This window comes from Seriola lalandi, unplaced genomic scaffold (genome assembly GCF_002814215.2).
Source record: "Seriola lalandi dorsalis isolate HSWRI2012SDOR001 ecotype SW California unplaced genomic scaffold, Sedor1 jcf7180002052122, whole genome shotgun sequence".
Lineage (NCBI taxonomy): Eukaryota > Metazoa > Chordata > Actinopteri > Carangiformes > Carangidae > Seriola > Seriola lalandi.
Genome location: NW_019522675.1, coordinates 174,603 through 196,953, shown reverse-complemented (window position 1 = coordinate 196,953; position 22,351 = coordinate 174,603). Strand labels below are relative to the sequence as shown.

The following is a 22,351-nucleotide window of genomic DNA, read 5'->3' as shown; positions in this document are numbered from 1 at the left end:
GGGGGGGGGGGGGGGGGGGGGCTACAAACACAAACCCAACAGATGCCACACTTGAGGGAAAACATGCTGGTGTGCCACAACCAGACCAGAGAGAGGACAGAGGCGTGCATACCAAACAGCTGATGGCCAAATACTTAAAACATGCGGGGCACCCAGTGAGAGCAAATGGCCATTTAGCAGATTGGATGTCAACTATGCCAAAGATGGGATAACACACTCCTGACTGAGACCTGAGTTAAAGATCCTAAGTTCACATAAAGATATAGGAGGCAGTAAAACCTAAATGAGCAAAAATGAAACTACATACTGAAACCATAAGAACGGCAACATACCCACCGATTGTAACAAGCACACACGCCACTTAAACTAATCCGACAGTAAAACACATGACAGAGACCGTATACAAAAGCCTGTTACCTGCATCTCGCTCTGTAAGACATCAACCGCCCAGAATATGTGGGTGAAGTTCCCGGGGAGCAGGGCAGAGTGTAGCTCATTCTGCAGCGCATCTTAGCGTCTCTCCAAAGTCTGCTAAAGTTTTCTGGTATACTAGTCCACTGTGTGTTCAAACACGGATGACTCTTGTTTGACTAGGTGCCGAGTGAGTCTTAAAACCCCGCTCGGTCACATGGTGAGAAAACAAAGGGGCGGAGCTCAGCCTCTCCCTCCCTCTCCACTTAATTTACTCCTGGGAAGACTCTTGAATAAGTTACATTATTCTCTACCACTGTCTGCCAGGACCATCGCCACTCCAGAGGCAGAGGACGACTTATTCAAAGATTAAGCCTTAATTAAATAGGAGGCAGTGTGTTTATACATGTACTTGATGTCCCTGATCTTTTCTCTTAGTACAAATGTTTAACTCTTGAGTTGACAGTAGGGCATATTTTATTAAATAACTTTTTTTTTTTGCACGGCATAACAAAAGTGCAGTGCTGTTCACCCTTAAAGAGAAATAAGAGATGAGTATATAATAACAGCAGCTGGCACTGATGCCACAGTATGTTGTGTTTTTACAAACAATTGAGCAATTTAAACTGTGCCAAAGTTGATCTCCACAACAGTTTTCCTGAATTTCCTGTCATGTTTCAGCACGTTTACCATTCAGTGCCCATTTAATGTGATTATTCTTAAATCTAAAGTGTTGAGGAAAATAATTTCAAGCAGTTACATTGTGAAAATCTGTGTAGGAGCCATCAAAAATAAGTGTGAAAAGCTGATTGAGATGGGTTATTTTTTCATGAACTGTATAGTGATACGAAATGAGAATACTGTACGTTTTTATTGGTATTGCTGATATTAGTCTTAATGTCAGTGACACCAATGAAAACTTACAGCATTCTCTTAAGACTAATGTCAGCGCATTGAATCGCGGTGGCACGTCACACCAAATCTACAGAGTGAATTCATGTGCTTTGCAAGTGATCACATTGTTAATGCAACGTTCCACATCTCTACAGTCTTCTCTCCGTCTGTCCTGGGGCAACTCAACGAACAAAATATGTGAGCAAAGGAAATACTTAAAAAGTTCCAGCTCATTTTCCTACTCATCTGAATTCTTGTCGAATTACTGAGCAAGCTAAAAATCTTTAACTGTAGTTCAGAGATGATGTACAGCATAACAGATCCACACTGACGCAGTGACAGCAGGGTAAATGAGTTTGCATTCCATAATGAGCGTCTCTCTCGGACTTGTGATCTGAACACTGATAAACAACGCGAGGAGAAAACATTCCTCCCTTTGAACTGAGCAGTTACACATATGCGACAAAGAGAGAGACTAATGTCCACGAGCTGAGGATGAAATATGTTTTTATCAATAATAAAAAATAGAAGACATGCAGTTTGTTTGGAACAAATTAGCTCTTCATGTGCCAGGGAGATCTGGCCTTAAAGACTGAAATGTTTAGAAATGTTAGGGAGAAAAAACAAGGCCTAAACTAATTTGTTACTATTCGGCGTCCAAGCAAAATAAAGTAAATTGTACATTTTATTCAAGGAGGACATGTGGCGGTTTATATAAGGACCACTCGCTGTGTTAACCTCAACATGGGCCTTTCCCGCAGACTGTAGCAGAGCACACATGCACTCGTCCCCCCCCAACAAAGTCTGCAGGACCACATGGCAGCACATTCCAGCTCTGGACACCTCCGGCCCCGAGGCCAGCGCCTCCAAACCCAGACATCTGTGTCAGAGCCACCATCATGCTGGGACAACACACAGTCGAGCTCCTCAGTGAGGACTGGTTATCAAAACAGTCCTGTAACCACAAGGTGTTTTGGTTTGATACCAGCTACAGCCCGATTTCCATCATCGGCATGTTTCCTGTTTGACACACAGCTCCTACCTGCTCACACACCAAAAGTTACTCATATGCTTTTGAGTCTGACTTTGTGTGTGGCTCTGTATCATATGAGACACGTGCAGGAGCAAACTGTGGTCTCTTCCATCTCTCTGAGTTTGTCACATGATGTTTTATAGTGTCCGAAATCCACTGCGTTCTCCATTGGGGCACAGATGCACCGGCACACGTCCCGGTCCCAAAACATACAAACACTCACTGTAGGGGGAGGCAGCTGAATAAATTAGACCTCAGTGATAACCCCCCCCCCTCTGCGAGTGTATTTCAAAACAATAGCTGGAGGGTGGGGGCTGTAACAACAGAGGAGTGCGCTCACTGACGACTCACCGTTGCCCTCTTTCAGATGCAGCGGCCTGCTTTAGCCTGGGTCTCATTGTTTGTCTTTCAAGATGCAGTTCAGCTGATGCATCAGAGGAGGTCAGCAGAGGCTCCGAGTAGTTTGAGCACAAAACTTCAGGGAAAACTCACAGCCTTCTCTTATTGATCACAATGAACTCATTGTTATGGCAGAATTCAGCTAGAGGCTTCCATTTTGAGGAGGCTAAAGCATTCAAACATCACAGTTCTAACATTTGAAACTTTCAACACGATCCCCAATTCACTCAGCAGTGTGAACCTGCACATGTAACATGTACAGAGAACTGAAAGTGGCTTCTTCCATTTCACTTACTGAAAACATAAAAAAGAAAAAACAACTACTTGCTCAACCCTGCCACCAACCAAGCTGGCCCCTCAACACTCTGCTTCACTAATGATCACCCTCTCTGAAAACAAAGAGACCAGTATTTTACAAGAGACCCTTCTCAACAGGGGAACTCTGAGCTTCTCATGTTTACCTATCTAGTTAGATAAATCAGATCATGGCAGCGGTCACGTCCAGTTTTCCATGGAAACCTCCACTGTAAATAAAAATGTTTTTGATGGAGATCAGTTACTTTAAGAATATGTCTCAGTCAAGACTGTCATGTTTTTCATTTCTTGAGATACTTTCTCTCCAGAAAATTCTTTTAACATTTCTAGGGCTGAAAATAATTATTTTCATTATCGATTAATCCTCTGATGATTTTCCAAATGAAAATCAGCCAATCTATTTATATATTTCATCTTACTATCATATGTGACAAAGAAAAACATAAAATCCTCACATGGGAGAAGCTGTAACTAGTAACTAGCAAATGTTTGGCATTTTTACCTGAAATGATTGATTGTGGTTGAATAATCTGTCAATCAACTTATCAATGAATTGACCAAACATTTCTTAAGCTTTCTTAAAAAGACTAACATTTTTAAACTCCTAATCCATTTTAGGAAAGTCCCTCAAGTGCAAATTTGAAGTATTTGAAGTATAACAGGACGATTCCATGACGACACCTTACGTCAAACCACACGAAAACTTTCCTTTTTGTTGTTAATTATTAATTAAAACTGGACAAAGGATTCAAAGTGAACATTTTTGCTGTGTAATCTTTCCCTGTTAAGTTCTTCCACCGCCGAGGAGTCTGGGTAAAATGATAATGTGCACTGAGAGATGTGTGAAACTAGGAATGCCATCAACATGCTTGTCATGATCAAAACAAATATCCTGAATATTGCAAGGGGGGAAACAAACCGCGGGGAATACTTGAAATTCCCCCAAAACAAAAAATTTGCATTTTGAACTACAGTAGTCACAAAGGAAAGCATCGTGATTAGCTGCCTTTGTCCTTAATGCCCTGAAAGGCTTCAAGCAATAACGACAATTGCAGGATGCTGGAAATATGTTAATATGTGCCTCTGAACATGGTGGATTTTTCAGATGCTGTGTTGTCGGGACGTGTGGTCTACATAAGGGGAGGTCCATGCCGACACAATAGAGACTAAACAACATAAGACAGACCTCAGGGACCTCTTGTCTGGAGATGGAAGTTTTATTTTTCCAGTACTAAATCAGAGTCATGAGTAGGTGTGTCTGCTGCCACCGAGCTTCCTAGTAAACAGCTCAAAGGAACTGTCCTACTCTCACCCTATCCTGTTATATAATCCCTAGACTTGTGCACAAACATGGCCTTGTTCTGCATATGTCCCTACGTGACATGCTCAGAGACCCCCAGCCTGTCCTCCGCTAAGACATGGACACCTCTAGCAGATGTCTTGGTGGATGAACCGGACGACAGGGAGCATGAGCAGGAATAAAGGTCCTCGAGGGTTTAATACAGTCAAGGATAAGATCTGAATTCTTGAGACAGCGGATGAGCTTTAGCCATCACTCTTAATTTAAACGGGTTATGGAGGACCTTGTTATTTTAGCCTGTCTAGAGGCTAAAATAACTACCAGCAGGGATGTTTGTTAATGGTTGCAGAGCCGTCCTGCTCCTGAAGAAGTGATAAAGAGCCACAGTGTAATGTGACCATCAAACTCCATATGCAAACAGAGGGGGTGATCCAGGGCAGGGGGTCACTCCAGCCTTAAATAATCACTGGCAAAATGGTGTTCAACTTAAACGAGCTCTTCAGCACGCACCATGTGCTTCAATATCATATTTCACTACTTTTTCTTTGCCTCCCTGAGTGATCTGGGTCTGTGCCACTTGTTTGGCTCAATGTGGATTAAGACCGCACTGGAATGTGTTAAAAGTAATAGTGCTACTCCTGAGGCTTTAATGGGAAAATCCTGGCACCTCACCGTTAACGAGCCTCTGTATGCAGCAGAGCATTTATCACAGGATCAAGGACTTAGGCGGTGTTCAGGCCTGGCATTAATATGCGTCTCGGGTGATCTGATCCCAAGTGGACAGCTCTAAGCATGTCAGTTCACACCTGGCATTAGAATATGTCTTCATATGCATCTCCAGTTACCATTTGTGATCGACTCTTATTTTCCCGATCTATGTGCAAATAAACACGAACATCATTTCTGTTTGCGAAGACCAAATGCAATGTTGTTTTTAGCCAGACCGACTATGACAGATGGGTCTGTCATAGTCAATATGTTTGTGAAAGAGAGGGAGAGGGGAAGAGAGAGGGAGAGAGCGGGGCAAGGAGTGCCTGAGTGAATCAATGCGCTTTCCACAGCTCTGCAATGAAATAGGATTTTATCCATTTGAAATAGTAAAAAAAAACAAACAAAAAAAACAAACAGAAAAAAGGAAAATCAATGTGGTCAATGCTGATATTGTGATGGGCCGTCATAAATAAATCAATGTGTGGGAGACATTACACAACAGAGATACAGCTTAAAAGTTATCTTAAAGATTAACTGGGAAAATTGTCTTTAAAGATCCATAAAAAGTCAATTAGTCGATTGACAGAAAAAGAACGACTATTTTGATGGGTTGTTGGTCTAAGCACCTCAAATGTAAGGATATGATTTTTTTTTTTTTGCGATAACTGATAGTACATTTTTGAGTTCTAACATTTTAGAGACATAACCATTAATTGATTGAGAAAATAATCATCTGATTAATCAATAATGAGAATAATCATTAGCTGCAGCCCCAATTACGTTGGAATTAAATGCATAATTCATTATTGTCCATAATGACCTACTGTATGGGCGACCATGCTATGCTTTTCATCATCGAGGCGATGATGAAAAGGCTGCGTGTGTGCTCAGCAAACTTTTTTCTAGATAAATAAAAAAGTCAAACGTCAGCAAAGTTTCCAAAGATAAAGTTGACAGGATGAAAATGTTGCCACCATACGTTGCTGTCTTTGAGACACGCAAGTGGTATAAGAGTCTTTGATGGTTATGATCTCCAGCCATTAGTTTCTCCCTGCGTCTAAAAAAGCCTCGTTAGGTTTGAGACTAGACCTCTGCACAATGTCAAGTCATGTCATGTCTATCAAAGACCTGTAGTTAGTGATTTGGCTGGAGGGGGGTACCTCCTGTACAAACGCTGAGTAATCCGTTCAAAATTATGTACTTACTGTTGTGTGCACTTCTTACAATGACTTTGAAACAAAATTGGGCTAGGTTCTGTTAGAATATGCCCCACAGCGTGTTGGCAATTACAAAGTGTTTTTTTGTGTGCATGTTTTTCATTTGTATGGAGGCAGGGTGACCACAATCATTTCAATACCAAGAAATGTGGTGAAAATCCAATTTTTAACAGATGTTGAATAAACTGGCAACAGTTTCTAAAAGATACATGACTTCATAGGGGAACGATAACGGCAGATTGCTGTGAATTTATCAACTAAACTGATTAAGGAGTATGGATGTGTCCTGTCAGCACATCAAGAGTTAAAATGCAGCTTTCTCATGTTCAATTTTCCTCATAATGAAATGTTTGTTTCTGTGTCATAAACACTGGCTGCATACCTGATCTGGAGCATATCACCCTCCATGGCTGAGCGTAGGGCCAGTGATCAGGTGTGCTCAGTCCAAATATAAATCTGTCTTTTCTTTATTGTCTGTAATCATAAAGTTGGTCACTGTGGATGCAGGGCAATAAAAGGGCTGCTGCTGCTGCTTTACTTGGGACTAATCACAGCCTCACAATGAATCCATTGAGCAGATCGCTTTTCTGAAATGTTTACAAACCCAGAGTGTAACTTATAATTTAGTTAGTCTAAAATAAATGAATCTCCTGTGGTGAACCCGAGATCTAAGGAGAGCTGTATGGGATCAAATAAGGGTCAAGATTTTGAGCTTGTGAAATGATGTTCAGAAATAATTTCAAAATCCATGGTTGTTTATCAGCCTGGTAACCCTGTGGAAAGATGTGAATGTGAAGAGTTGCAGGAAAAAATTGAGAATGTCAAAATAAAATTTGTGCACAAATTACATCAACGCTGAGATTAAACAAAGAATAAAAAAAGCAAACTTTTGTGAACATGTGAGTACAAATTCAAAACAGACAAATGGGAAAGGTTCGCATACTGTGTGTGTCACTGAAGTTACACATGCAAGACTATATGCTAATACTTAATCGTTACAGGTACTAATTTCGGCGCCGCTTTAATAGTCAACATCGGGGCCAAAATTTGCAATATAAATTTACTTTTGACAAAATGCGTTTTCTGCTTTGAATCAATACCCAGATGTTCACAAAATATTTTTTCCTCTCAGCCTTTATGTAACCTCATTGTTGATATCATTTTTGCACAAATTTTATTTTGCCATTTAAAAAAAAGCAATCATTTTCAGGAATGCTCCTTTATGCCCTCAAACAGTTTGTGATCAACCCCACCCCCCTTTCACAACGTACAAGCCCAACCTTGCAGGAGAGCTGGCGCAGGACAAAGAGAGATGGAATGAGGCGGCTCCCTCAGGTTCACCTGCGGTTAGTTGAAAAGTTTTGAATAAAGCTGCACTGTGAGTTGAAGAGCCCAGGGGCAAACATGAGTTGGACGGAGAACAAACAGAAGCGTCGAATCTTTTGTCTGCCGCAACGACACACTTGCTCAACTGCTACTGTTGTTATACATAAACATCCAGTTTATCTGGACCTGATTCGCTTTTAAGATTATAGTAATATGGACGCTGGTACATCTGATGCTCACTGCACTGGATTACTCACACATTCATGACAGTTGCATCTGTTTTATTTCACTAATAGTCTTTGATTACTTGCCAACAGCTGGTAGGAATCATGGGAGTGGAGATACACCAGGAGGATATTCCCATGTCACTTATGTCTTAGTTTATTTCGCGTAAATCAAATGCTTCATGTGACTAATGCCTTTGTCATTATTGTGTAATAATAATTGGAAAGAAAAATATAAACTATACTGAATGTCTCAATATGATTCATAGTAAAAATGTAAAAGATTTAACATATATTAGCATAATTTCCCTTAGAGCAGAGTTTTTGCAAATCTTTCACCCCAGGCACTGCCAAATATAAAATATAATCATCTGACACATTAAGATCAGAGACCAAAACTATGGGCTGAAAAGACATTTGTTATAATTTGTTTGGCAACACACAGCTGGGTAAGAACACACATTACACACACTATGCCACACTATTGTGCTCAAATCTGGCAGATGAAGCAAAAGTCACGATGAAAATTACACTAATTTTCCTGAAGATTCCCTGAGACTCTCTAAAGGATCCCTGTGTTCTTGGACCCAAACTAGGAACTGAGCCCCAGAGCTCTTTGCTCAGACAATGTCATATAATTTCAACCACTGGTGCCAACCACTGGCTCAACATCAAAGGCTTGAATACAAACATGCTGCCACCTTAACCCCAGAGTTTGCTTGTCAGTGGTTGTTGACAGCCAATTACATATCCATGGCAAAGAATCAGGACCTCAAACAGCCTCCATGTGACAGGACATGGGAACAAAAAGTTGTTTTGACTAATGCAAACCATAATTACTTCTAAGTTACAAACAAATGCCATTGATCGTCCAACAGTAACGCTGCTACTCAACAAGTTCTTACATGCTTTATAATAATTAACAATCGACATTTTCAAGACCTGGAAATGATTCAGTTATACCCTCTAGGGCTGCAACTAATGACAGCTTTCATGACTGATTTACTGTTTAGTCTACAAAATGTAGGAAAAAAATTGCTTGATTTCTCCAAAAGCTGAAGAATATCCAAGATTCAATAATATATATGAAATATATAAATCAAAGAAATGGAGTAAATTCTCACATTGAAGAATTTTGGTTAAAAAATTGACTAATCAGAAAAGCTGCTTATTAATTTTATTTTGATAGTCTAATAAATCAATCGACTAATGATTTCAGCACTAATAGTTTCTTCTTGGGTTTCTCCCTGTGGCATGATCAATAAAGTGAAATGCATTTGCATGTTCAGTTAATTTGACTTAGCTGACAGCACTACACACACAGAGGCTCAATAGCCCAGACAAGTTATGTAGCAGTCCAGCTCTACCTCTATCGTCAATTTCTTTGGTTTTAGGAAAAGTTCTTAAAAGATAAGAATTCATTTTAAAATTCAATTCCCTGAGTCGATGAATTCAAGTCGGTAATCACCAGCTTCTCATCTGAGCATACAAATGACATAAGAATATTACGTCATATAACACAACCTCTGTCATGCTATCTCAGTGTGATCTTCTATTTGCAGTGCTAAAACCCCCTGGCCCTGTGCCGCACACGTTGTATGGGCAAGAGAAACCTGAGCGCCACATCCTCGTGACCGGCAGAACGGAGATACTCAAAAGTGTCACAGAGCCCTGAAACAGAGCCAGACCAGAGTGTTACAAAACGTACTCGGACGCTTCCTGCAGTGCCATGCTCTCTCCATGCATTACACACTCGCAGCTGCTGAAATGTCCAGCTTGACAAGTCGTTTTGTTTCTGTAGTTGGTCTCAAAGTGCCATTTTTCATTTTACAAAAGGAGAAAAGTTTGCCAGAGAAGTGAAATAAAGATTCATTCATGTAGGTTTTTGAATGCAACAATGAAGTGGTTGATAGCAATTTCTACCAGTACCTACAATCTTCATGTGATAATTTTGCAGTACATTCAGTTCCTTTTCCCCCCAGTAATGTCAGAAATGTTTACACAGCAGTATTTAAAACATAATGAGACACTTAGTCTTTCTTTTGTCTGTTGGAAGTTTATGTTTATATTTATTTTCTTTTAAAATAGCTTTTACCTACTAAACTTGGTCACTGAAACCAAGTCTAAGGAAATTATTTTAAATTTAGGCCTATCCACCAAAAAGCTTAAGATGAAGACCTAATGACAAAAACTATAATCATACTTTTTTTTTTTTTTCACCTAATTTAATATACACTCACAATACAATTTTGAGTGTTACAATGTTTTGTGGATGTTAAGACTTAAGGCAGTTGTGGTGTGGTAGGAACCTCAGCAATGCAAGTCATCTTTCATTAACTGTAAAATATATTTTTGTTGAACGATAGTGTCATTTGTTTTAAAAAGTTGATGACAGTGTCACTTCGTTGACAACACTTGCGGACATATTTTCAGAAAAATGACACTTCGGGGTTGAAGTTAACATGGACATTTTCTTGCAAGGTGTGCTGCGTTATAGGGGTGCAGGGTCTGGGTTAGCCAGCCAGTCCAGGCCACACACACGCACACACATACGCACACGCACACACACCCACACACACACACGTGTAAACACATCCGAGCTCATACCTATCGTTGACAGGCTTTGACCCTCGTAATCTGCTAGGCCGGAAAGCCTGGTAGAAAGCAGTGGATGGGTTCCTGCATTTTAATGGGCGAGGAAACAGAGACAGGAGAAACATGAGTAAAGGAAGAGAAACATGTACACTGACAGAGAGGCATGCTTTGACAGAGAGAGAGAGAGGGAGAGAGAGAGAGAAAAGGTGAATGAGAGAGTAGAGGAAGACCCCGAATCACACTGAGAGGAAATGATGATACAATCCAGATTGCCCAGCACTATTCAGAAATTACATGATGTAGCAAGACCAAGGGCATTACGGGTGCATTTTTCCAAGTCGTAAAAAACCTTATCATATACTGTCCCTGACAAGTTGAATTACTGCCACCCCTTATTGTTCGTTGTAATTTTTAAATAACAGCCTTCACTGAAACATTTCAGTGCTAAACCAACAACTGTTGCCACAGACAGTTTTGTATGATGTGACAATAACATAGGCACTGCTTGTCCATAGTTACGGAAAAATATTATCATTATTAAAATAAAAAAAACCTTTATATATATATATATAAAAAAAACTAATAAAGAATGTTTGGTATTTAAAATCAGTGTAAAACTCAAAATGCTGAAAGACTTGAAAATAGAAAGAAAAGTGGTCTTGTTATCAATTTCAGTTTAGATAATCTTGTCTCCTTGCACTTTCGTGTAGTTTAATATTTAATAACACAATGCAGAAAAGGACACTCGGATATTATGACACTTCACTGACATGTCAAAGGTTGCCACTGATCAGGGATTATCTGGACTTTTTTTTGTGTACCGTCAGCTATTAACAGTCATGAATTTACTATTACTCTACAACCACCTGGCCATTCTGATTTGTAGAGAATAAAGTGAACTTCAAAACAGGCAGCTTTCCTGACACAGCAGCTGAGGGTAGATAAAATTACGACCAACATCAAATATTTATCAGCATTTGGGCATTTGCTAGCACAGTGTTAATAATACACCAAGATCATAATTTAACCTGACTCCAAATCTCAGTCCTGGATATCTGAATCTTGACTATAAAAGACTGAACATGTGGCCTTTTCATGTTTGACTCTATTGTTTTTTTTAATCTCTTATTAATAATTCCCGTACTGTTTCTGTATTTTATTTCTTGCTTCGTCTTCTATTGTGAAGCACTGCTTCATCTAGATCTTGATCTAGACAGGTGCTATATACTTTGACTAAAATTGTTCACCATATCTAAGTAAGAGAAGTTTAATTAAAGTGCTTTTACATATTGTGACTGCAGACATTTTTAGGGCTATAAAATTAAAATGTTTTTATTTATCTACAATGAAGTCATTTAATTAAAAAAAACATTTAGACTAACTTCAGATTGCCTCATACTGAGGTGGAAAGAAATATGATATTTAAAAATGCCAAAACAACTTTAACAAAAAGTGTTAACAAAACAAACTATAAGAGATAAGGGCAAGTTAACAGTGGTAACAGTCAGACAAGTGCATGCTCCTGCTGGGTTCAAGTTCATGTCACTCACCCTGCTGTCTGCACAATAATTGTAAAACCTTCTATGGGAGGCTTGTCTTACAATAAGAGCAGGGGTGGTCAACAAAATCGTAAAGTAGACAGCTTTCACTGGAAGACCAAAAAACAAAAGCAAGGGGTGGAAAGGAATTCATTTACGAAACCAGAAAAGCGGGGTTAACCATCCACTACTATACTGGTTGACTGTCAAGAGTGATTTACAGATGAGTTCCCATATCTGAGCACATGACAGATTTATCTCTGCCACACCCCACGGACAGCAGCTCAAGACTCTGAGTTTCCTTATGCACTGGGGAGGTATTTAGATGGTGTAAGTTTAAAGAGCTCACAAACAACATATATCAACACAGTAGCTGTGAGCTCGGCTCTCTGAACATGCCAACATACAGATGGTGGACAGAATAAAGGAACAGAAACCAAAAGGTGTTAGTTCAATGCTTCTTGTCATATGTTTTTCAAGTGAATTGAACTCTACTGAAGGGATGAACTGTGTTCTTCCAAAAGACATTTCAAAGAACCTTTGCATGGCCACTAAAACCTCCTAACATCCCCCTGAACCTTCTGAGGGGCCTCTACAGCCTTGTCATTGACCACTAAAACTTCCAAAACTACACGCAGAACCTTCTCAATGGCTTTTAAAACCTCAAAAAATCCCTTGAAACTCCTAAATGATCTCCAGAATTTCCTCACTGACCACTACAACCTCTTTAGAGGACCTCCATAACCCCCTAAAGGACCACTAGAAACTTTTTATTAAATGTACATGTAAAATCTAACAATGTGTGTTAGTAAGCCCTGAGATAAGTTCCTCCTTTGAATTATCTTTTATAATAATTTTGTATGCTCGACGAGTCAAAGACAAGACAGGGAGAGGGTCTGACAAGAAGCTGAGTGAGAAGCTGCTATTTAAAAACCAGGAAGCAGAGACAGAGAAAAGTCAGGGAAAACAGGGAAGTATGGTGCGATACCTCACCTGAACCCCCTTCAGCAGTCTCACTCTCTGCAGCAGGAATCGTACTATTAAGGTACTTAAGTCTCTCTTTCAGTGCTTTATATAGGCCACAGCAGTGCGCTGTACACAGCCCTGTAAAAGCTATTTTAAAGGCCTGACATTTGTGGTTGTATGGTCTTTATACTATTTGTTCAGTTTTTGCTCTTACTGCTTTGTTTCTCTGTCCCATTAAATTTGCCTAATGTGTTTCAGAGGTTTGAATAAAGGTTGAATATCGGAGAAGGAGAAAGATTACATGACAAACACCCTGTCTACACCAGCAACACAGCAAAAACACAACACCGTCATCACAACAGCAGCTGCTGCTGTTCTTCATTAGTGTGTATACTTCAGTCAAAGCACTGCCGTACACAAAGAATCACTTGACAGAGCCTACAGCCCAATACACTCATGCTTAAAAGGGTATATAAAAAACTAAAGAGCTGAAGTGTGAAGAGATGCTTTGGGAGTCATAGATGTACAGCATGAGTTAAGGTGAGCCATGTTGCAGCTGTTGTAGGCAGCTGCACTGAATAAAACTGAAGTGCATCAGTCCAATGGGCAACTGAAAACCGCAGCTTAATCGGACCCAATAAATGAATATGATGAACAATGTAGTCATAAAGTCTAATCCACTTTTCCACTGTAAGGATTTGATGCTTTCCTTGTCCTACATGATTGGGGACTGTTTGTCGGACAAAACAAGATATCTGAAGAGATCACCTTAGGCTTTTGGTTATTTTTCATTTTCCAACTTCTAGTTGGCATAATCAAATATAAATCAGGACCTTGTCTTTACAAAGCACAGCTTACGCCCTGTCACGTTGCAACCTTAATAAATTTGACAGAATGTTGTTAGGCAGGTATGCAAGTTCATAAACATAGCTTCTTATCTGGTTGAACTACAGCCCCAAGTGAAATATACTAGAAGACATGATGGGAAGACTTGTGCTTCTTTCATAGATTTAATTAATAAGGCACTTATCTTACAAGTTGACTGATGCACACATGACTACACTTAACCTTAAGGTGAGTTTCTATCACTCAGAACTAGAATTTGCAGTTTTTTCTTGCATTAGCTGTTGAGAGAAGGCCTGCAGTGCCTCCAGCTCAGGCCGCTGCTTGTCCACTGTTTGCGTGACTCCTGAAAGAGCATCAAAATCCATGGGATGTTAAGTGAGTATTTGAGGTCATTTCTGAGCCCTTCCACCAAAGTACAATAGCTTCCCTGGGGTCTATTTACCTCACTGACCATGTAGAATCCTCATAATGGATGACTTTAAAAATTGCTTTGGAGCTGAAATTCTGTCAGGTTTTCATAAAGATGTCCCAAAAATTACAGTACAGCATATGCAGGAACAAAACATTATGATACTCTTGCAGCCTGTTTACAGAACTAGGCTATCATTTTAAGCAAACACAGGCCAGTAAAATGGATGTAAGAAGCCCCATTCAGGCTGGATTTATTTCTCTAGGTTTTAACATTACCTGTTCTGGTCAGTGATTTTAATTTTATTATAATTTAATTAATAAACCCAGTATTTGCATTATTAAATACCACTATGTGTCCAGGATATACTTAATTCTGTACTTTTATGGAGTGTAGTTTTTACTTCATTTGAAAAACATGTCTTTGCGGTTAAAGACATTATGAGTTCCTACAAAAAAAATGGGTTGGGCAAGATTCTTGAAGCAAAGTCACACAATACTGTCAGATGAGAGAGACTGTTCCCTGGTCTCATGATGTGTGCTTGACAAGGGATTTAGCAGCCAGCACTTCTGTCAATAAAGAAGCTCTGTATCTCACATGACGGATCTGTCAACTCAAACAGGCAGAACTGCAGACGAGTTACAAGTTAAAGGAAAAGCCTGTCTTAATGAGTGGAGAAACATAACGAATGCAGATGCTTTCAAACAGAGCATGAGGGTTGATAAACAGTTTGAGTGTGACCACGATGTAAATCCTATGCTTGTCCCCAGATCTCAAATCAGCTGAACACCTATGGGAGATTTTAGACCAGCGTGTTAGTCAGTATTCCTCACTAAACACCAATTGAGTAAATACCTTTTAGAATAATGGTGTTCAACCCTGCAGTAGAGTCTAAGACTTGCAAAGTTTTTGCCAAAGAAGCTGTTCTGGAGGACTGTGCTGGCCCAAGACACTTTATATTGAAGTTTTCCTTTAATTTGTCACTCATCTGTATTTGCAGTATCCAAGTTTTAGGATCTTACATGCTTTGATGAGTGATGAGAGTCTTCTTTGAACAAAAAAAGGTCAATCAAATACTGTATGTGATATAATTACAATTACATAACCATAATGGTTTGATGGTGTTCCAACTCCCCGCTGTGGCACAGGAACTTATAAAAAAACAAGTATGCCCATAAAAATTCCTGTGCTCTGACAGGTTAAGAATCATGGCACAACATACACAGGATGAAGAATAGTCTCAAGTGGGATTCTGTCTGTAAACCCCATCCTTAAGCTGCCTCAGAAAAGGCTGCTGCATGGGCCTGAATGAACACATACTCCCTCAGGTCACTTGAGGAAAGCTGCTGCTTTCAATAGAAAGCACAAAAATTGAATTCCCTTCCTGCAAAATAAAAAACAAGACAGCCTCAGTCCATACAGTCAACAAACATAAGGACCATTCTGACACTGGGTTTTGAACTGCAGGTTGTTTTCCTGAAGCTGTCCCTTTGATATTTATGCATGCACACAGAACTGAGCAGCCTTTATCCATACACAGATTTAGTTCCATGTCATGCATACAAAACTCTCGCCCTGTTCATATAGCACAAGACTGTTTTTTGGCTGAGGCCTGACACAGAGGGAGGCTGAATAAACTGGATGGTGGGGTGGGATGTGATGTGACCAGAGGAGTTCCTCTCATAATGCAGTGATTAGGAGATGCCGTGGGAGAGAGAGGAAAAGGCTCCATGGCAAACAGGGATGTGACCCTCTGCATGGGGCCAAGCCTGAAGCCACACCAGGGTCAGGCTAGTCCCAGCTGTGCAGCTAACTGACGCTGACAACACAACCCCACCCACTCTCCTATGGGAGGAAACAGCCAATAGGAATGAGAATAAGGTCTGGGGTATTTGTGACTCAAGTTTAGAAAAACCTCAGTAGGTAAGATCACAACTCGAGCATTAGTGATGTTAAATGCAAACTGCAACACATCAGCGAAAAACTGGCAAATATGTAAAGTCAGTGAAAGATGAGTGAAAATATGTCACACTGATATGAGCATTCTGGTAAGCAGAGGGTGCTAATTTCTGCTCAGGTTACACATAATTGTTACCATGAGTACAGATGAGTCAGTATAATTCAGGATCTGGGTTGGCTCATTCAGCTAGGAGGAAGCACATCGTATCAGCCTGGAGCTACAAAGCCACCCTATCTGCTCAATTTCACTTAGCAGGGCTCAAGTTCATTGACTCAGTCAGTTAAATAAAGTGTAGAATTGGTTCCTGAAGCGTGACACTGGCCCAGTGAACTCTGCCATATTGGTCTTCAGGTCTGTTTCTGTCTCAGCTTGTCGGCTGCTCTGTAACAACACTGGCCTGTCACTCTCCAGTGACTTTGTCTGAGGACAAGCGGTAGGGCCAGGCAACTGAGGAGCACAGATCTGAAAAGAAGTACAAAGGATGTATACAGTGGGACAGGAAGCATGACAACCGGTCATGACAATTCTTGATGAAGAAAAAAAGCTGGTCACAAAATGTTCTGAATGTCGTTAATAATAATGTTTTTAAGTCTTAATAGTTTACTTATGGTCTGGGCGCATAGCCAAAGCTTCAGATGAAAAACACTGTTTTATTTATTTTTAGTTGAACTTTTGAATAAACTAATTTTGTTGACCTGCAACTGTAACAGAGTAAACAGCCATTTGGTAAACACTAAACAAGTTACAGTACATGACATATGTTTTTTATTATTTTTTATTTTATGACTGGCCTGACTGGGAGTATAGGCAGGTTTCTTAGTAACTTTTGGCAGTGCAGGTGTTCTCCTTTTATACTTTTTATCCAAACTACCTAACATTACCATGCACTCCTTCAATTTATTATGCATGGTCCCATAAGGAGTTTTCCCGTCTAACCATTCAAGTGTTATTGCAACTGTTCGGTACCATACTCTGGCTTTGATGCAAAGTCCCCTCAGCTGTTGTATTGCTGGTCGCCTGGGCATTCATATCTCCATGCAGACGAAGCACTAGCAGATTCCTGTGACAAATCACAACCGACTCCTTTTACATACCGTACAGTGGGTGTGTCTTGTGGGCATTACATTGGCTGCCCTAAGGTAAACTTTCCTCAATCTAAAGGTTTCTCTAGTACAGAGAGCATAATGCTAAGGTTCCTGTTACAGGTCTTTGTATAGAATAAAAGGAATCATGCTGAGAGAGGCTGATACTAAATGTAGTACAAAGCTATCATAGTTCGCATTGTAAGGTATTGTATACCTTTCTAGATATAATCCTTAATAGTGTCTGTAAAATAGATATGATTCTACTGTAAATGTTTTTCTTATATCAATGATCTAGGCCTTAGAACCCTGTGACACCTTTGGCAAATGAAAAAGAAAAAAGGAAAATAAATGAATTGTACCTTGTGACATAACACTTGCAATAGGTCACCGCTGCGACTTGGCAAAACGAAACCAAAGTTTGCTAACTTTGGTCAAGGTACTAGTGCTGTAGCTCTGTTAAACTGCAACATTTTAAGTCACAGCAACAAACATCAGCTTTCAGTACAAACGTGAGGTCAAGAAGTGTCCTGTATCTACTTGTAGGTTTATCTGTGATTCACACAAGCGGACTATGGAAAGTTCCAGCACCTCAAAACTGTACTAAAGTTATTCTGTGGAGTTTCTGAGCAGATCCCCTGATGCTGACTGTCGAGAGCTATCCAAACAAATATAACACCAGACCTATGTTTTAGTGTCTCTGGTGACCTAACACCCATGAAACGAACTTTTCAGGGACACTGTCACACTGTCAAATGTATTTGTTGCAATCCTAGTTCAGTTTTAAAATGCCAATGCACTGCCCTTCCTGATTTCAGCTGCTGTCCGTCAGCTGAGGTTAACTCACTGACAGCACAGGAAGTGGCAGCAGCATATTTTCCGTTGTTTGGTATGGAGTTTTTTTGGCTGACCTCATTCTGATGGTGGCAAAGTGGCAGACAGACAGAGCATTGCACAGCAGCACAAGAAAAAAGCAGCAGTACTAAATGTATAAATCAAATGATGATTGCTAGACCTTTAAGTGCAGTACTCCACTGAACATGTGTTGTTACTTTTAACCCATGTTCATGTTTCACAGCTCTAAGGTAGATGAGAAGGAGGGTGAAATGTTGTAACATGTTAAACTTAGAGGCTGACTCAGATGAAGAATACAGAGGCATGATAGTGTGAAAGTTCAGCATGAACCAGTTATCACATCTCACCATGCTGCTGACCAGGAGGTTCAACAGGGGTTGTGTTGGTTAAATACTTCTCAAATGCTTTGAGACTAAAAAAAGACAAACAACGGTACAGCAACAAAGATGATAGGAGGCATGTGATTATCACAGTGAGAGTTTGGGTTTTTATACGCATCAGCATTTTTTAATGATGAAATCAAGTGAAAAGAGTCTGATTCACTACAGCATGACACAATAATTTCAACAAAGTGTTATGAAAATAATTACTTCATAAGGGGCACATTGACACACACACACACACACACACACACACACGCACACCTAAACATAATCACATAATTACAGGAAGTTTTGTGTTGGTAGCGAGGAGATAAACGCTATCATCTGGATGGTCTCACTGGGAGAAAAAAATAGGACAAGTTTAGGCATCTATGAAAAAACCACTCTGATTCAGCGATAAACCAAGGTACCATCTGTTCAACACTGTCGCTTCAAATGAGTGAATAAACCGTTATCAGTCTACCCAGTCACAATGACTCACGTCCGTTTCCTTGCAGAAGCCTGCTCATTGTAAGACACTGGAGGAGGTGAGGTGGGGGGGCAGAAAGTGGTTCAATGCTTACGAGAGGTGACACGAGACGAAGTTGACTTGAGAAAAAGGAGAGGAAGAAGACAACAGAGGAAGCGTTTGACAGAATATGAAAGCGGACATCAAAGCAAAGCAGGAAACTGAGGTTCTTACAAAACCTTCGCCTTTCTCAGCTGAAGACAGAAAAAAAGATTGTACCCTGAAACAATTGCATTGCGTGCATGGATGTTAGATTCAGCTTGCAGAACAGATATGACCTTAGTTGGCCTTCAGAGCAGTTTGTGCACATGTTCACTTGAAAAAAACACTCAAGAGTGAATCCACTGCTGAACCTACACAACTTGACAAGACTGATTCATTTAGTGGGGGTATAACTATAAGAACATAGGTCTTCATCGTCATCGTTTAATCGCCCTATGGTCATCTGAAGACATCACCTTGGGTTTTAGGAGGCTGCGATAGAAATTTGTAATATTAACGAGTAAACAAACTAATAGATAATCTATTCGCCAAGAAAATACTTAAGATGAATCAACAATGAAAATTATCACCAGTTGCCCATTTTACTTCATAGACCAATATGTTGACTATTTTCTGCTCCATCAGGCATTGGCTGTCACATGAAATGCTTGAATATTTTGTCAAGATGCTAGTATACAAAATCTTTTAGCTTTACAAGCAAAAACCAGGGCAATGACCTGTTGCCTCGGGGGACAAGGTTACATATCGTGTGAAGAGAGAATTTTAAATTCATGACTGACAAGTTTATTTTCAACCATAAAATGTCCTGATTGGTACAAAATTTTGCATCCTTGTCAAATATGTTTACTTACGTTATGTGTTTATGTTAAAAATTAATATTTGTAGGTATTTTGTTACCATATAGCAAATATAAAACATTAATATGAGCCTCAAAAACATATCACTTAGGCTCAATCCAATACACTTGGCTCATCAGTTGAGAAAGGTCTTCAACCGACAAATGTGGCATCCATAAATTCAAAACTTTAAAAACCAAATTCAAGGACTATTCTTTAGTCGTGATTGAGGAATCTTAAACTTTAATATTCTCTCTGCCAAAACAGGCCAGGCCAAATCAGCTTCAAATTAGCATTTTGTCTTAGCAGTGATTTGTTTCACTGTGTGTGGACTCTTGTTTCCACAGACAGACTTTCACCCCTTTCAGAAGAAGACTTGAAGGGTCTGGAGGAAAATAACACAGGCAGTGATTGGCTATTGAAAAGGAGATTAAAAAAAAAAAAAAAAAGCTTCCTGACCCTGGAGACGCAGAGAAAAGGCCAAACATGAGCACCCTCTAAAATCTCTCCTTCAACTCTCTCAGCCAATCCTATACTGTCACACACACAGACAGACAGACACACACACACAGACAGACACACACACACACAGTCACAGGCACCAGTGAACCAGATCAGTCGACGACACCCATTGAAAGCAGGCGAGCACACAGAGAGAGGATGGATGACTCAAATGCAGCTGCCTGCCATGTTTTCCACACATCCTCATTACTCACTATTCAGACATCTTGGGCTCTGGGAGGCCCTAAGCACTGAAACCTCGTTGTTCAGCCCTTGCTTCCCACTCTGGGAGAATGAATGACTGCAATACATAGCTTCACATTTTCTACAGCAACTAGTTAGCTTTTTTAGAGCTGAAGACATTTATATCCCACAGACATCCAGTCAAATCTTCGACTCCATGCCTAAAGATGATCTGTGGTCGACTTTAAAAGCTCTCCTCAACAGAAAGTCATTGTCCTAGAACTGCTGAATCACCTAACCACTGCATTAACCCCAACTGATTTGCATTTTCTTTCTTCTCCCCTTTTCCAATCGTGCTTTACTTGCTCTGAAATATCTTCTTTTTTTTTTTCACCCCTGCACTTTGAAATTTGTTACTGCTTATCATTAATGCATTATCATTAGAACAAATCAGGGAGACAACAGGAACAAGAAACTCTGGTATGTGGCTAGTTGTGCATGGTAGCTGTCTGGAAATTGTACCATCTGACACTTGCAAAGAAATGGTCCCATTTATAGACTCTAAACTTTTCTCTCTTTCACTTCCCAGTTTTGTCTATGCATATCTAACTTTACTGTAAACCAACAGGGTGAAACACAACAAAATCGGAAACGCATGAGATGACCTCTGAGGAAACTCCGAGGCACCAAAGTTGTCCAGTGGGTGAATGGCTTTTCACTTCCCATTGCTGAAATACATACAAGATGTAAAATTGCCCCGAGTCCTTGAACAGATCACCCACCATGGTGTGTACTATTCTGCAGTTTTAGGTCAGCAGAAACAGCAGTAACCATATGTCAATGTCACAAAAAGCTGCACAGTGAGCTGGTAAGATGAAGAGCTGCTGGCTACAGGTGCTGAGTTTAGGTGAACTTCATCAAGTAATAAGATGTAAGTAATGTGCTGTTTTGTAGTACGTAAACAACTTGCATTGCTGTTATTCTTGTTGCACACTCAGTCTGCAGCTAACGATTATTTTCATTATGGATTCATTTGCAGAATGTTTTATCTACAAAATGTCAGATAATAATTCATTACGCCCATTGGAAGATCCTCGACACCAAGATGGCATCTTTCTTGATTGCTTGTGTTTTTTTTTTTTCTGGCCAACAATCCAAAACCCAAAGATACTCACGTGAAACAGCGAACAGTAGCAAATTCTTACACTTGAGAAGCTGGAACAAGGAAACATTTTGCATATTTGCTTGAAAGATTACTTAAACAATTAATTAATTATATAAATAGTTAATAGTGATAAGAATTTTCTGCAAGTCCACTAAGTGATTTATCTACTTATCGTTGCAGCTCTACACAGGTTGGTATAACTAAGGCAGACTTTGACTATGGCTTATATCAAACTAACAGACAGATGTCTGTATTTCACCTACTGCACAAAGCTGTCTAGTTCTTGACTTTCTGTGAATTCTGGGTAATTGAAGATTTTTTTTCAAATTACAAAACATAGTTGACCGAGCAACCATGTTTTGTGCAATTAATGGAGCAAGTGTGTACAATACGGACACTCTAACTTTGCATATTTATGGTTAATATGTTCTCAAAAGTTGATCGATCACTGACAAATTGTCAACATCCATCCCAGAAGTTACGACACATACACTGGATTATTACACAATCCCTCAGCCCAACATGGCCCTGTTCTCCACATAGGAAATACAGAGAGGTAACAAGGACTTGTCAACAGGTGTTCTCCTTGGTTAGGATGCATACTTAACATACTGAAACCATTCGAAAGAGGGGTCTAACCTGTTCTTTTCTGAGACCATTCTGAAAAAGACAACAAACACAAACAGTTTGC

General features: G+C 39.9%; 1 protein-coding gene across 2 annotated transcripts in view; it reads right to left on the bottom strand.

Annotated features, from left to right (window-relative positions):
- tsc22d2 (TSC22 domain family 2) overlaps nucleotides 1-22,351 on the bottom strand; it is a 36,066-nt gene that overhangs the window by 5,306 nt on the left and 8,409 nt on the right. Inside the window, exon 2 of one of the 2 annotated variants that reach the window (XM_023399839.2) lies at nucleotides 10,438-10,509. The exons of the other annotated variant lie outside the window; for it this stretch is intronic. Coding sequence (XP_023255607.1) covers nucleotides 10,438-10,509 — 72 coding nt within the window. The remainder of the gene's footprint in view (nucleotides 1-10,437; nucleotides 10,510-22,351) is intronic. 2 annotated transcript variants of the gene reach the window in all.